At 39.2% G+C, this 16,829-nt stretch overlaps 1 protein-coding gene across 1 annotated transcript in view; it reads right to left on the bottom strand.

Moving 5' to 3' along the window:
* Positions 1 to 7,856, bottom strand: part of itga10 (integrin, alpha 10) — a 40,200-nt gene extending 32,344 nt beyond the window's left edge. Inside the window, exons 1-5 of the mRNA XM_039680171.2 lie at positions 7,493 to 7,856; positions 6,654 to 6,901; positions 692 to 803; positions 398 to 507; positions 210 to 298 (exon numbers count right to left, since the gene is read on the bottom strand). Coding sequence (XP_039536105.2) covers positions 210 to 298; positions 398 to 507; positions 692 to 803; positions 6,654 to 6,702 — 360 coding nt within the window. The 5' untranslated portion in view covers positions 6,703 to 6,901; positions 7,493 to 7,856. The remainder of the gene's footprint in view (positions 1 to 209; positions 299 to 397; positions 508 to 691; positions 804 to 6,653; positions 6,902 to 7,492) is intronic.
* Positions 7,857 to 16,829: the final 8,973 nt, after the last annotated feature.

The following is a 16,829-nucleotide window of genomic DNA, read 5'->3' as shown; positions in this document are numbered from 1 at the left end:
GTCAAAGAAGGGGAATTTATAACTACTCATTCAACACACCATACCACAAATATGTACACACTCATGCCCACTCACACTCATTATACATATATATATATAAACATAAACATGTCTGAATAATACAAAAATGGCTGTGATATCAGTGCTCAAACATGAGTTGTTTTTTAGACTTTAAATACCGGTCAAAAGAGTTTCAAATATAATCTCACCAGGAAGCCATCTGAAGCAGCAGGGGTCAGCGTCATCCCCAAATGAGAGTTTTTAAGATTTCGAGACACGTTCTGAAATGCATTTTCACCTATATACAGAATAACACATAAACATGTTGTAAACTAGTACTCCATGCACAACACTGCTATTGAAGTAAATTCTGATAGCCAAGGAGTTAATCCGATACCTAGGTTAACTTTTGAGCAATTGGAATTTATCTCATCTCCCACAACGCACTTGTAAATATCTCCCTTCCTGTTATTTTGTGGTCCGTCCCATGGAGCACCAACCAGAATTCTGTTCATAAAACAATCACTCAGAATACAATTTCAAAATAACCTTTAGCAAGGAGACATTTAAAGAGCAGGAAAACATGAGTTCATAGGCTTGTTATAGTCCTAATCACCTGATAGCATCTTAATTAAATGTAACTTAGAACCTCTAAAACGAAAAAAAAACTTAGTACCAAAAAAGTACTTACGATTTTTCTCCATTGTCATCATGCTGTAGCACAGAGAAGCCGAACAGAGCATCTTCAGGCCCACTGAAGATCCGTGGCCTCTTCACATCAATATTAAAACATTCACACAGGCCTAAAAGAGAGACCGAGATTGAGTCTTAGAAGTAGCATACTGTATATTAGGCTATATAGTAGTAAATATGTACAAGTCTTGTTTCACTGTTGTGTACATCTCCGAGCATTTCCGAGATATCCTAGTCTGTCGTCCAAGTCTAGTCTGTTCCTGTCTGTGTACTTGACCCTTGCTGAACCTATTCCTTGATTGGCTGCTGCCTGCCTTTTGACCCATTGCCTGTTTCCTGGATTCCATCTCATCTGCCGCCTGCCTCTGTCATCTCGCCTGGTTTCTGATCTTGAGTATTGCCTTGTCTCCTATGCTGTGTTTGCTGTCTGTGACCCTTGCCTGTCTGAGTACTCTGTAATAAACTCATGCTGCATTTGGATCTACCTGTGTCTTGTTGTATCATGACATTATTAATATATACAATAAGTTTTTGTTTTTTAACAACATTATATGCTTATTTTTTAATCTTCATCTTTATAACTTTATAACTTCTTTTTGCATGTTCTTTGTGGAGGTTTTCATAGCCCTGCATTTTATGACTGAAAAAAATATCAAAATTGAAACTACTGCAGAAACAAAGACACATCTTGGATGCCCTTGAGGTAAGCTGAACCAAAAATTAATTTCAAAGTGAACTATCCCTTTAAAGAATGGCTGTAGCTGATGAATGAACTGGATGGATGGATAGACAGACAGACAGGAAAAGGTCAGAGAAAAAGAGTTGGCAAAAGAGAGAAGGGAAGAGAGGGAAGGGCGTCGGTTGCAATAACTACCGAACATAGTGGTTCCCTGTTATGACATACAGACCTGGCTTTTATATGATTCAGAGAGCGAGAGAGAGAGTGAGAGAGAGAAAGAGAGAGAGAGAGAGAGAGAGAGAGAGAGAGAGAGAGAGAGAGAGAGAGAGAGAGAGAGAGAGAGAGAGTCTGAAGGGAAAGTTCACCTGTGGATTTGTAACTCAAGGCAAATCTAATTCAAAACAACCCGATTGGCCAAAACAGATGTGTGGAACAAAGATGACCAGTCAATCACACTCCTAGCATACCCAACAATAAAACAGGATTTTTTTCCATTTTGTGTGATACGGGTTTGACCCACAAGTACACTGAGGTCTCATTCACTATGAGTGAAGTTGTGCTCTGAGTGGATTTCTTAGGATTGTTTACCCAAAAAGCAGAGGGGGAGGCTTTCAGAAAGGGGGCAGGCAGAGAACCAAACCCCACAGACCTCAAATAGGGAGCCTGTATTTCTCTCTTTTAGTCTCTCACTCTCTCTCTCTCTTTCCAGTGGAAGAGAACATGGAGGGGGGTTCATATGGATCAAAGAAGAAATGGGACACGCTCTGTAATTCATTCTTTTTTTTCTGCCCAAATGTTCACAAACATTAACTTGCCTTCCCACAATTCTCTTGTGCTCCTATTTCTCCTTATTCCCGTTTAACACATATTCCTGTTATGCTCACAAGTCACTATTCTTTTTCTTTTCTTTAATTCCTTTTTGGATTCCTTTCATTTGGGCATTTGGGGGCCTCAGCAAATCTCCAAAGGGGACAAAGGATGTACACTGAATAAAATTATAAATGCAACACTTTTCTTTTTGTCCCAATTTTTCATGAGCAGAACTCAAAGACCTAAACTTTTTCTACATACACAAAAGGCCTATTTCTCTCAAATATTTTTCCACAAATTTGTCTAAATCTGTGTTAGTGAGCACTTCTCAGTTTCCGAGATAATCCATCTACCTCACAGATGTGGGCATATCAAGATGCTGATTAGACAGCATGGTTATTGTACAGATGTGCCTTAGGCTGGCCACAATAAAAGGACACTCTAAAATGTGCTGTTTCACTGTTTTGGGGGGTCTGGGAGGGTCCTGGGGGTGGGGTACAATAACCATGCTGTCTAATCAGCATCTGACTGGTCCGAAAACCAGTCAGTATCTGGTGTGACCACCTGTGTTCGTTGTCCATAACATATGCCTACCCATACCATAACCCCACCGCCACCATGGGCCACTTGATCCACATCGTTGACATCAGCAAACCGCCATTTACACTGCCTGACATCTGCCCTGTACAGTGAAAACCATCTGTGAAGAGAAAGTGCCAGACACCATCAAATGTGAGCAATTGCCCACATTAGTCAGTATAGACAACAAACTCCAATCAGGTTGAGACCCCAATGAGGACGACGAGCATACAGATGAGCTTCCCTGAGACGGTTTCTGATAGTTTTTGCAGAATTTCTTTGGTTATGCAAACCGATTGTTGCAGTAGCTGTCCAGGTGTCTCAGACGATCTTGAAGGTGAAGATGCTGCATGTGGAGGTCCTGGGCACGTGGTCTGCGGTTGTGAGGCCGGTTGAATGTATTCTGGAAGAACACCAGTCCGTTAACAAAAGACACTTTAAATATACAGCTGGCGTGCAGAGAGGCCTCTGGCTTGAAGTATATCACCGCTGGTGAATAGGACACTAAGGTCATGGAGGTTACAAAAGTTTGGGTGCAAGTGCCAAATTGCGCCGCATCCCTGAGAAAGGAGGTCTTTCCTTAGGGGAATTCTCCAAGGAGTAAAAGCTAGAGAACCAATTCCGGGTGCAAACAACAAGACCTGTTCTCTGTGTAATGTCTGTGCAATTAGGCTCACAGGGAGAAAAGTATTCTTGCGAAGGCCCCGGGACCAGCTGTGTGCCAGCGCATCCCTGTCGAGGAAGGCCTTGGTCAGGGAATACCACAGAGGGCAATAGCAGGATTCCTAGGAACTGAATCCACTACAGATCAGCTGGGCCGCCTGAGGATGGATTCTCCACTCACCCTGAAGCGTAACTCATTTCAAGAGCAGGTCAGCTTTATTAGACTGGGATATAAGTCGACAACAGCGACTTCAGTCACGGCTGACTCTAGAGGACAAGATGAACGATTTGTGACTTGCATAGTCAGCATAAACTGCCTTGGATCAACGCTCGAAACCTCCACAAGGCCAGCAATATCGCTAGCAACTCCAGACAGTTGATGTGCCACTGTAGTCAAGGTCCAGGAGCCCGATGCTGTGTGCCCATTGCACATGGCACCCCAGCCAGTCTGTAGTGACAACAACGCGCATGGACACTTGTTCTAGGGAATCATCTGCCTATAAAAATGCAAGGGCTGAATAAGTGGCGGGCTGCTCAGTCTATGGTGGAGCAGGTGTGGCAGCCACAGGTGGATGCTCTTTGCGATGAATAGACAGGGTGCAAAGCCTCTGCGTCCTGCAGAGCAATCTCGCAGCGGCAAGATGTGTTTAATGGCCTCCATATGCTTATTTTCTACCGACAACTGCTGGGCAAAGTCTTTGACTGAAGTATCGCCGAAGAGTCCATCCTGCTAAATGGGGTCATTGAGAAAGGGAACTTTGTCTGCATCCCCACAACTCCGGATGAGAAATCAGGTGCGGTATGTGTTGCAACGTCAAACGCATTCAGAAACTCCACTGTGTAAGACAAGGAATGAGAGCTCCATGGGGATTTACCCGGCGGAAACACTCTCATTGTTGCCCTCAGATCACCCTGAGCGCTAGCCGACGCAACCTTGTGCAATGCAGACAGACCGGGACAAGGAGTAGCTGAGGTGACTCCTTTTACTAAGACAGTCGCTATCACAAAGTTGATGATCTCTCATGAATCATCCATGAATGATGTTTCAGTATACAGTAGGTGAAACTCAAACACGTGAAACAGAGATTGTGGCTCTGAAAGTAGCTCCAGGGGAAGCTCTTTTGGCACTTAACTTTGCAAGGTGTGGAGAGAGACTGGTAAACTGCGCCATAACAACAATCCATCAACCGAAGTGAATGGAATGAGCTTATGTATAGGTGACCCTTGCGCGGCTCAAGGACAAATCTGAAGGAGTGGATGCAAGTGGATGCAACCTCCTTTTAGCCAATTCTCATGGCCAAGCAGCATTGCTGTAATTACTGCAGAAATAGAAGAGGAAATATCTTGGGTCTTAGAATATTGTGTTGGACAGTGGGCGGACTTCAAGTCAAAAAGGTTGAGAACCACTGTGTTAGTGGAAAATGTCCATAGTTAATGTGATGAACTATACTTGTGATTACTCTGCAGGATACTTGTACTTGAAATGAACTGACTTCCTACATTCATTTAAAATGGCAAAAATTAAGAGTTCTAGCATCCAATCCAATGATATTCAGTCATGTTTAAGTGTGACTTAAATGTCCAAAAGTGGCTTTTGGGGGGTCATTTATCTCTTCCAAATTATCTTCATCCAAATCCACCCAGCAAAACTCCCTTCTTCTCATTCACACTTGCTTTGTTCTCATTCTTCAATGTTTGTTTCTGTGTGTGAAAGAGATCTAGAGTGTCTTTGGTCCTCTGTTTTAGCTCTGTGGGTTTTCTTGGTCCATGCCTCCAGGGCCTTGTCATGACAACTGTAAACATTTATGTAACTTGGTGGTGAACAGTCTGGAAAAGCAGCAGAGATTCTCTCACTCCTTACATATAAAAACACACATATACACTATTACACACATACAGTAAATGCTTTCCTAAAACCACATTGAGAGAAGCATTCTCACCCACCACTGTCACATTGAATGAGTCTTATTAGAAATGCAAATGTATGTTCAGCCATGCCAGTATGAGTAATATGCGAACACATGGGACACATTACCGAGAGAGAACATGTTACTTTATGTTGAAACCCACTGAAATGGAAAACAATTTTACCCATGCTAATTTAAACTGTGAAGTTTAAATGGTGCAGTTTAGTTATTACTCTATTTTCTTTAGTTATAGTTATATTCTCTTTTTTCCTTATATTTTCTATTTTTGGGTCAGTGAAATATCCATAGCCTACAGACACACATTCATCCTCACTCTCAGTGTGAGGATATACACTGGTTTCTCATGTCACTTTATTCTAAATCTTACTTCTTTCCAAACAGATTTAATGTATCTGCTCCACACATTTAAAAAAAAACATTTCAGGTGATTTCTTGTCTCCTGTTTTCTTTTGCTGCCTTATGTTGCCCCTGTTTTTCATGTAATGTCTCAATAAACCCTCTCAAGAGGTGGGTGGGTCTTGAGAGTGAGAAATGCCAAGAGACATTAGGGGGTAAAAGGGGGTGGAATTCCAAGAGTCCACACCTGTGTTCTCTATCTAAAGCACAGAAGAGCATAGCAAAACACAAGACAGCTTACTCATCACTGAGCATCTGCAGAATCTATCAGCAGCCACAGCAGTATGCACAAAAACAGACACCAATGCCTACAGTATGCAGGCTAGGTAACAAGTTTTATATAAACATGTCATGCAGCTAGTGGCATTAAACTTCTGGAAATACTTCGACTGCAACTGTCCATAAAGCACCATAGCGTTCACAGTAATTTGCTATGATGTGTGACCTAATTGTGGCATGATAGGCTACTTTATCTAAAATCTTAGTTTCTTTCAGTGAATTTAAACAAAGGTCTCCCTCAAAATAGTTTGATCTGTTGATGTCTAGATGAAGTCGGTTAAAAGAGAATAACTCTTTAATGCAAGTAATTCCAGCAAAAATACTACAGCAAGGAAAGTGATTTGTAGTGATTAGATGCAACATCATGCTTTACACTTTAATTAGTAATTACTCTAAATAACATTGGTTGAAAACATGTGGTTAAACAAATAAATAATGTCCTTGGAGTCACAGCCTACAGCTTACTTACTGTCTTATAAGTGCAGCGATCTTACAGATGATCTTCAAATGCTTTTACCAACATTATTTGCATGTTTTAAACTATTTAAGAAACTATATTACATGAACATCACGTGACTGAGAGAGTAAACAGCACAAATCAATGCAAAATCACATGCTTAACTCACCTTTGAGAAGAACAGTGATCTTTAACAACAGCAGGTACTGGATCTCCATTTGCCAGTTACGTGATTCAGTCTCTTTTTCTCCTTCTTCAATTTGTAGTTGTCAGCAGTGATTGTAAATACAGCGCGCGCAAGGAAACAGGGGTGCACGCGTGTGTTCTCTCAGGTGGACATTTGCTTCCTCTCCAGTGGCATACTGTTACTCACGCGCTCACAGTGCAGGACGTAGCACGCGCGCCGCTCTCACATCCCTGTGCATGAAAGACATCACTGTATGGGATTTTGGCCTTGTCGCAACTTTTTAATCATTTTGACTCGAACTAGTTTTTAAAAACATTTGACCAATTAAATAAGTAGCCTAACGTAGCCTACATAGTGTGCCTAAACAATAGTTTTTATTTTTTATAATTGGCTAACATCGATTTTCGCTCGAAGGTTTAAATAGCCTAATTATAAATGATAAATAAATGGCAAACTAGGCTACAGGGACCTAAAATGACAATTCACTAATTTAAAATTCAGACTCATGTTTTTCCAAAACGTAGCTTACCCTTTTTTCTTTAGGGAAGCACAAATGGAGATAGGCAAAATGTTATAGGAACTGATGCTACTGTCAGTGTACTTTTTAAAATAAAGTCAATAGTGACTTAAATTGTGATTGTCAGTCATCAATCACATCTCCTGTCTCACTGAAGAAAATAAGACTGTTTAAAATCAACTGAGGACAGTCATGATAGGCTATTGGCTAATTTATTTTTTTCTTTGTGCAAACACGGAAGTTTAACGGTATCTATTAAGAAATCCTCGATAAACTAACAAATTGAAAACTTAGGTTAACTTACCTTCTTGTTCCCCACATAAACAACGATTAGGCTGCTAAAAATCCAGGTTTGCGCGGCTCCAACACCTGCTGTCGTTAAATAAGCGCGCGCCTGAGTTTAGTCCAGCTGTTGCAAACGAGCGGTTCCCAAAATACATTCACAAAAACAACCGACAAAAATACTTTATCCAGGGATTTTTTTTCTCAATGTTGTTACAGAAGCCTTTATCCTTTACATATGAAATGTGGAAATTATCAGAAATAGCCAACTATTTTCCTGAGGTGAAATTTATTTCATTGCCTTCGTAGACTGCTTTCCTTCGACCGCTCGGTGTATCCAATATGTAGGCTATATAGCCAAAAATGAAAGAGCGCCTTGATTCTACAGAAAGAGTCTCCCTCATACTGGACCCTTTTTTTGGCCTGGCCCACAAACCTCTCTCTCTCTCTCTCTCTCTCTCTCTCTCTCTCTCTCTCTCTCTCTCTCTCTCTCTCACACACACACATACACACACTTTATTTTACTTTATTGTACGTGTCGTGAAGTAGCCGACATCAGATGCGGTTTTCTTGGAAAAATTTGAGGGGGGAAAGAAATAGTTTTACAGTTTCCAACCGGAGTAAATTGAATAACAAATATAGATTTGCCAACTCCATGTAGATTCTGGTTATGATAACAGAGACCAATTAGTTTTCCTTTCCCTTTAGATGAACCTTTTGTTTTTATGACAGAAACGTGTTGTTATATGTATATACAACATGTCAATATGTTATATGCTCTATAAAAGACTGAGCATTGGAAACATGAAAAGCAGACTGACCTTCTATTTAAAAAAGCAAGATTGGGTTGATTTTGTTCTCTCGCCACAGTCATGCCACAGATATTATCAGCTCTGTTATGTTAAGACTTTGTCAAAATATTGTAGTGCTTTGGGTCATGTCTGGGTTCACCACAACCCAGAAAACTCATTTAGTTTTGCCTGAATAGGAGATATTTGAAAAAAGCAACACTATCTTATTTATTTTTTCCTACTTATAGGGTTATTACTGTAACTTATTTGCCGGTTCTGGCCAGTTTCGCTCCTCTCCAGCACCAAATTTCCATCACAATATCATTTCTCCACATTTTAAAATGTTTGTAATTTCTTTTCATAGTCCTATATATGTGGTTACAATTGTTGCATATTCCAAATAAAATAGATTGAGAGTCACAAATAAATGTAGAGATTCACAAAAATGTATTAAATTCACAAATAGGCTATAGATTAGCCTAAAATCCACAAAAAGCAGAAAAATAGAAAAATATGCAATGGCATTGCATTTTTTATCCGTTATAACACTTGATCACACATTTAATATTTCGTATGAATCAGATTTAATAACATTTTATTGTAAAAGTTGCAGCATTCACAATAAACGCAAAATGTATTTTTTCATGATCCACTCAAAACCCCAGTAGGCCTATATGCTGTTACATCTTCAATGATGGTTATTTGGGCAGATATTTGGTATTCTACATAATATTTATGTCCTACCTATTTGTCACCACGATTGTACTTTAAAGGTGCAGTGTGTGATTTTTAGCGAGATCTAGCAGTTCGGTTGCGAATTTGCACTAAAGGCTCAGCCCACTGCTCACCCCTCCCTTTCGAAGAGGCTACGGTGGCTCAAACTGGACAAACATATGGTTGTCTGAGACAGCAGAAAATAGCCAGAGTACGCCAAAGGTGTGTAACATTGTCAATGTTTCTGTACCACAGTCCATTATTAACCACATCATGGATGAAGTTTACAAAGCTCAGGTGAGGATCAAGGGTCTTAATACTGTATATAATATAATAGTAATCAGCTGATTGTCTCACAAAGTAACCAGCACATTTCTCCCCACATACATAGCAAACCCATAATGGAGGGTGTTTTTACAGTCTATGCGTGTTATGATGCTCAGAATAATAATCATAATTTGTGTGTAATCCTGAGTTTATCCTGATGGAAATATAAAGAAGCCTTAAACTCCAGCAATCTTTTGGAAACAGGGTGTTTTAACAAACAGCTCAATTTGAATGAAGCGCCACTTACAGCTCCATTTCAAGGGTGTAATAATCTTCTGAATGAATCAAATTCAGTTCTGCCCGAGTGTAGAGCCAAACAAGAACGTGCTTCAATTGGTCAGCTCAATGTGGCTGTTATCTGATTGCCTTGAGGAAATGGTGGATGGAGTAATGGTGGATAAGGAAACTGTGGAGGCTAGAAGTGTTTCAAAATCCACAAATGCGTGAGGGGATTTACAAATGCACAAGAAGATATCACAAATGTAGTGATTTACAAATTCACAGAAGAGTTGGCAGAGTTGTTTTGGACATAAAACACATTTGTAAAAAAAAAAAAAAAAACCAAAAAAAAAACAAAACAAAAAAAACCAAAACCAATAATAGCCTATTTGCAAATCTCATTTAATTTATTTCTGAATTTTATATATTTTTTGTGAAATTCTTTACATTTATTTGTGGATCTCAATCTATTTATTTGGAATAGGCTAATATAACCCCAAAATATGCATATATGAAGAGTTCAGATGCAAAAGCCTCTAAATGCCATTTGAAATTTTCTTCTAGAATGGTCATTTTTATCAAGCTTGTATATTTAAGTTCAGTAATTTCACTTACATGACAATTAATAGGTAATTATCATTGCCATTTAAGTGAAATTACTGAACTTAAATATACAAGCTTGATAAAAATGATCATTTTAGAAGAAAATTTCAAATGGCACTTAGAGGCTTTTGCATCTGAACTCTTCATCTATGTATATATATATATATATATATATATATATATATATATATATATATTGCATATCTAGACAAAATTAAAGCTTAATAGAGAAATAATGAACAACGAAATCTGACCCTTTTGAAAACTTGATTTTTTTGTCATTTTTCAACTTGAAGTATTATTAACTGACAATGTTATTCTTTCTTAAGTAAACAAAGTAGCTAACGTTTGAAAACACTTTATGTGCAGTGCCAGTTATTGACTAACAACTGATTGTGATTGAATGTTTCTGACCCAAATTTTTAGCATTATGTGCTATTTTTTGCACCTGCTGCTTGATGACTGCGAAGTGCTTTGAAGTGGATCTCAGTCATCCACTTGCAATATTCATCCAGCAGATGGCAATAGAGTAACACATTTGAAACAATTTTGTTTCTTCTAACATGTTCGGCAAAAATCCTCGAGATGGCGCTATTTCGCAGTTTTCCATCTGCGCCAACCGGCGTTAAAGGGATAGATCACTCAAAACTGAAAATACTGTCATAATACTCACCCTCAAATTGTTCCAAACCTGTTTGAGTTTCTTTCTTCTGTCTACACAAAATAAGATATTTTGAAGAATGTCAGTAACCAAACAGTTGTGGGACACCATTGACTTCCATTTTATTTAAATTGTCCCGATACACCATAAGTGGTGCCCCACAAACTGTTTGGTTACATTCTTCAGGGTGAGTAAATTATGACAGAATTTTCATTTTTAGGTGAACTATCCCTTTAATAATTGTGTGTTACAACTGGTGATTTCCTGCAGTCTTCCTTCAGCATGGAGCATTACCAAGTGTGTTAAGTTTCACAACAAGGGTTCCTAACCCTAATCTTAATATTTGTAACCGCAGAAAATTGTGTAATTCACCTGCAGGAATGTGATGCACTGCTTGTCACGCTAAGAAATGTCACACAGGTAACAGTTATGTGGGAGTGGAAACAAATTCAATTTCTCCCCGTTATTAACCTCTCTCTCTCTCTCTCTCACACACACACACACACACACACACACACACACACAGACAGACGGGGGGGGGGGAGAGGGGGGGGCATTCATGCTAACAGCTTGTAATTAATGTGAAAATAGACTATGTTTGGAGAAAAAAGATAATTGCATTAAAAGCTCATATTTAATTTTGAGGAGGTGAAGGAATCTGGTGTCACTGCACCACCATGGACACAACCCACAAACAGACACTAATCAACATGTACACACAAAAGCTACAATTCAAATCAAATTTTATTAACTGGACTAGCAGGATTTTCCTTCTGACTCACACTTATGTAATAATAATAAATAAAATAAAAAATAGCTGGGTGTTCACATCTTCTGTGAGTATGCACTCTCTTGCCATTAAAGGATTAGTTCACCCAAAAAGGAAAATTAAGTCATTAATTACTCACCCCCATGCTGTACCAACCCCGTAAGACCTTCGTTCATCTTCGGAACACAAATAAAGATATTTTTGATTGAATCTGAGAGCTAGATCAGTCCTATATAGACTGCCTACGGCGGCTCAATTATAAGTTTATCAAGCGACGAGACTACTTTTTGTGCGAAAAAAACATAAATAACGACTTTATTCCACTATTCCATTACTTCTTCTCAAGTAATCTTCTCAAAAAACGACAGTGTTCCTTATAATCCGGAGCGCCTTATATATGGATCATCATTTTATACGGTAGGTGGCGGTGAAACTCCTAAGCGGCGAGCAGCCGGTAACAAGAAGTAGACGAATGAGAACGTCCTCGTCTCAGTTCTCGCGCATGCGCCCATAAGGAAGTAATGGAATAGTGGAATAAAGTCGTTATTTATGTGTTTTTTTCGCACAAAAAGTAGTCTCGTCGCTTGATAAACTTATAATTGAGCCGCCATAGGCAGTCTATGTAGGACTGATCTAGCTCTCAGATTCAATCAAAAATATCTTTATTTGTGTTCCGAAGATGAACGAAGGTCTTACGGGGTTGGAACAGCATGGGGGTGAGTAATTAATGACTTAATTTTCCTTTTTGAGTGAACTTACCCTTTAAAGAGTAAGCATTGAGGCCAAAACATACTCTTAACAAAAGAACAGATTTTGACCGTTTCTTGTCTTCTGCCTCAGTTCTCTCAACTAATCAAAACTCAGCAGTCACCTGACCCCAGCAGATGCCTGCTGTTACTAGCAATGTGGCTTCCCACAGATATGGTATGCTACTATACAGCATTGCATGACATCTGGGACTCCATTCAGTACAGTATGTAAGTGATGAAGAAAGAGAGAAAAAAAAAGCCACGTTCAACTTTACGCATTCAGTCAGTCCTTTATTTCAGTGCTAAATAAAATTAAAGTCACCATGAATTCAAAATTGACAATTTATGTTCAGTTTAATTAATGTTGTTTTATGTCTAAAGTTATCAATGATTAAAAAATACAGTAACAAATTTACTGCACAAGGTTGGTTAAAAAATCACACTTATTCTTGCCGTGTAGGCACAACTCTCACAACCTCTTGCAATTTTTTGACATACATCAGCATGACTGGCTCTTTGGGTGTCTTGTTCATTATATTTATTTTATTACAAGCAACAAAAATTAAATTACATCCAGTTTATTATCAAAACCGTGGACGGGCGTGAATCCCGTGATATCAGTCTTTGATCTCACAGGTGTCTGATCCACTGAGAGAAGCGAGATCTGTTCGGCTTGCCTGCGCTTTTTTCTCTCCTCCCCCCACTGCCACTGCAGCCGCCTACTCTCGCATACATTTCAAGTAAGGCAAGGTGCATCTCAACAAGCCTTGACAGCCTTGTGTGTGTTGCGTGCGTTCAAGTGTGATTTCACTAACATAAAAAGACGGAGATGTGTGTCATCTGGTGTTCCACCAGAGTTGTTCCTGTCAGTATATGTGCATTCTGTGGTTTAGTCATACGTATACCTTAGAATAGATGTTATGTAGAGTGGATAGCTCTGTTCTGGAAGTAAAAAGTATTAATTTTCTCCATAGCAAATATTGATTTTGAATGATAACTTATAAACCTTTAAATACAGACCTACTGTGAGCTACGAGGCTGTTAAATGATGGAATTTGCTGTTGCAGGCTCAGTCATGAGCCTGCATTATTTCAGCTTTATTTTTTAGCTCCGCCCACTCTATGAAAGCACTGCAAATGATGTAATCACGTATATCTCCCTATGCTTTCAAAATACTGAAATTTTTGTAAATAATACGCATATTTTGCAACACACTTAAAATGTATTGTTTTTTTTTTAATATTCAACATTTGTAAATGAGTAGTTTGCATTTCTCCATCGTTTTTTATAAGATTAATAAAAAATGAATGAAAAAATACTTCCGGAACCAGCACTGCTGAAAAAGTGAGCAGGAACCGACTTGTTTTGTGAATCATGTCATGCTTCCTGTGCAAGAACAAAAAAAGGGGGCTGACATCGATTAATCGTTCAGTAGTGAATCAAATGCTACTATGAAAGCTGTTGAGTACTGAGTAGTGTTGCACTCTTCCCATTCATGCCTTGAGCTCCATGTAATGATATCTTACACTATAAAAACCACAGTGAGTCACTGGGGTCAATGCTGTGATCTTTTGGTAATGTCTGTTGATCTCATCTACCCTTTCGGGCATCTGTAATTTTCCCCATGTTATTCTCACTGCAAATACTGCAAGGGATCTGATCCTATTTTCAGAGTATGCTCTCTTTAAATTGTGTTGCAAAAAGGACACTTTGCCAAACTGAATGATGCACATGTCCTCAATCTCTATATCCATATGATCATGAGGCCTAAAGAAATATTGATAACACTTTACGTGTGCACTAATAAGCATTAATTAATGCTTGAATAATGCACAGATAATACTGAATTAATGTGTAACTAATGATTAAGCTATTCATTAATGATTACCACATTAGCAACTAATTAAGAGTCTGTAAGGTTAATGTATTAGTTCATACATGTTTCATGTTGATAAGACCCTCATGACCATTCTTTTTTTATAAATAATACATTGAGTCTGTATTAACATTATCAGTAATTTGCTGGTGGTAATCTCACTGTTAAGGCCAAAACTGCTCTTTCTAATATAGTGAAGGTCAGCAGTAAAATTCTAGGTGTCTAGCAGTCTCACTGACCTGTAAAACAGACAGGTAGTTAGGAAGGCCAAATCAGTTATTTCTGATAGCTCCCACCCCCTTCATTTAGAGTTTCAGATCTTACCTTCTGGGTCTTGGTTTAGATTAACTCCAGTAAAGAGCAATAAAGATACGGGCACTCATTCGTTCCGACTGCAATCTCAACTCAGGAGTAGATAGACTTAACAATTAAATAGTGATGGGGTAGTTATAACATGTATACAGTATTGCAGTTGATGATTTTGTTGATGAAATGATGATTGTTATGGAAATGTCCCCCTATAGTGAACATTGTTAGATGTTTCTTTTTACATATGGTTGTCGAATTACAGGCCCGTTTATTTATTCATCTAGTTTAGGTCTATAGCACTTAGGCCTATCTATCTTCTCAATTCTCTGTCATACAACGAGAGCCTGTAACATTAAGTATTTTATGTATTGGTCTTGCAACGGTGCATCTGTGTCTGTCCTGTGTCTGTCTTGCTGCAGAACCAATTGCCCTATACGGGGACAAGTAGAGTTAAAGTTGGGGAAAAAATTCTGTGGAAGTCAATCGGGTACATGGTTTCCTACATTCTTCAAAAGATCTGAGCAGAAGAAAGAAATGATTACTGGTTTGAAACTACTTGAGAATGAGTAAATGATGAAAGAATTTTCATTTTTAAGTGAATAGGGATTTATATATACATTTTAGAATTTAAAAGCAGAAATGTGAAGCTTCAACATGTCGATTGATCTAAACTTGTCCTGAACCCAGAATTTTCCTTTAAACTGACAGTTGACCTAGAAGCCTGGGCACGAGATGTGACTGTTTCAGTGTGATTCTGCTCTCCACACCTCAGTGCGGGACTCACTCTTTCCGCATGTCTGGAATCTTGGAATCCTTTCCACCAGCTCACTTTGAGTCAGCACCACTGTGAGAAATGTTTTAGACTGTTTGTCTTTTTCAACTGGAAGTAAATGCTCAAGTGCATGTGTGTAGTTGTGTTCGTATTGCGTATTGCCTCTTTGGTAGTGTGCAAGCAAAATGATTAGGGTGTGAAAAACATATTTGATTATCTACATACACATATACATATTATCTTAACCTTGTTTACTTGTGTGTGTGTGTGTGTGTGTGTGTGTGTGTGTGTGTGTGTGTGCATAAGAATCTTGCAGACTGCCCTTGAGGTTCATGGATCAGGGCCAGCTGTGATCCCCCAATCGGTTGTAAGGTGACAGTAGATGCTTTGAATTAAGCCCACAGGGCCTTTTGGCATGTTTTGTCTCTAGGCTGTTTCTTACTGTTAACTGTTTGACACACAAACACACACACGCTTGTACATGTCATACTTGGAAAACTCAACACACCCTACGCTTCAGTTTCCCTCTCTGTTGCCACTCAGTGTCCTTGACAAATTGTTTTTGCCTGCGTATCCACAACCATATACACATTCAGTCATATAAATCTTTCTATCTTTCACAATGTCCTGTGCAATCTTTGCTGCAGGGCACAAAATATTATCATACCAAGCTGTCTGTCCATATATTTACATGGTTAAATCTGATCCAAATCACACGGTGCTGTCAGATTTAACACGGATCTGATATATCTGTTATCTTTCAACAACTGAGATTAAGATCTGACTTTGACGGCCAGCTCACAGTTTGAGTATCACAAGCTCACATCCCATGGTTTGCCTATGCCACACACACATTCCATTAAAATTACATGAGAGATTAGAGTGATTTTTAAAGACTAACAACATTGAATTTGTTCAATCTTTCATGAAAATATATGTAGGCTTATTTGAAATATAAGATTTTATGAATTTAGTATTGTTTTAAAGAAACTAATGCTTTTATTCAGCAAGGATGCAATATATTTATGAAAAGTGACAGTAAAACCTTGTACAGTTTGACAACATGTTTTAAATCAGATAAATACTGTTCTTTCGAACTTCATGTTAGAACAAAAAAATAGACGGTGGGGCAATCCACGCCTCCCATCCAAGGCCTGTAAGTTTTCATCCAGTCTCACAGCGAAGGCTTACAGAGCCTGTGGACAGACTGCTTCTGCCCCCATGCCATGGCACTTCTGCTGGTCCATCAGGCCCAGGCGCTCATGGACATGAACAAGGGTGGTTCTGACCCAGAGCTCCTCCTGGGGGTCTGCGTGGCAACTGACCTCGCTCTCTGATCGGCGAAAGAAACCGCACGTTCAGTCGGTCAGGCGATGTCCACCTTGGTGTTGCCACCTTTGGGTCAACCGGTCGGACGTGAGGGACACTGATAAATATCGGTTCCTGGATGCCCCATCTCCCAGGTTGGGTTATTCAGCAACGCAAACAAGAGCTCACTGCTGCTCCCACCCGTCCACCGGCCACAGACCCTCCGTCTGCTCATCGCCGAGGTTGACCTCCGGTGGTGTC

This window comes from Pimephales promelas, chromosome 12 (assembly GCF_988280905.1).
Source record: "Pimephales promelas chromosome 12, fPimPro1.hap1.1, whole genome shotgun sequence".
NCBI lineage: Eukaryota > Metazoa > Chordata > Actinopteri > Cypriniformes > Leuciscidae > Pimephales > Pimephales promelas.
The sequence above is the reverse complement of the archived record's forward strand: the minus strand, read 5'-3'. Positions and strand labels throughout refer to the sequence as shown.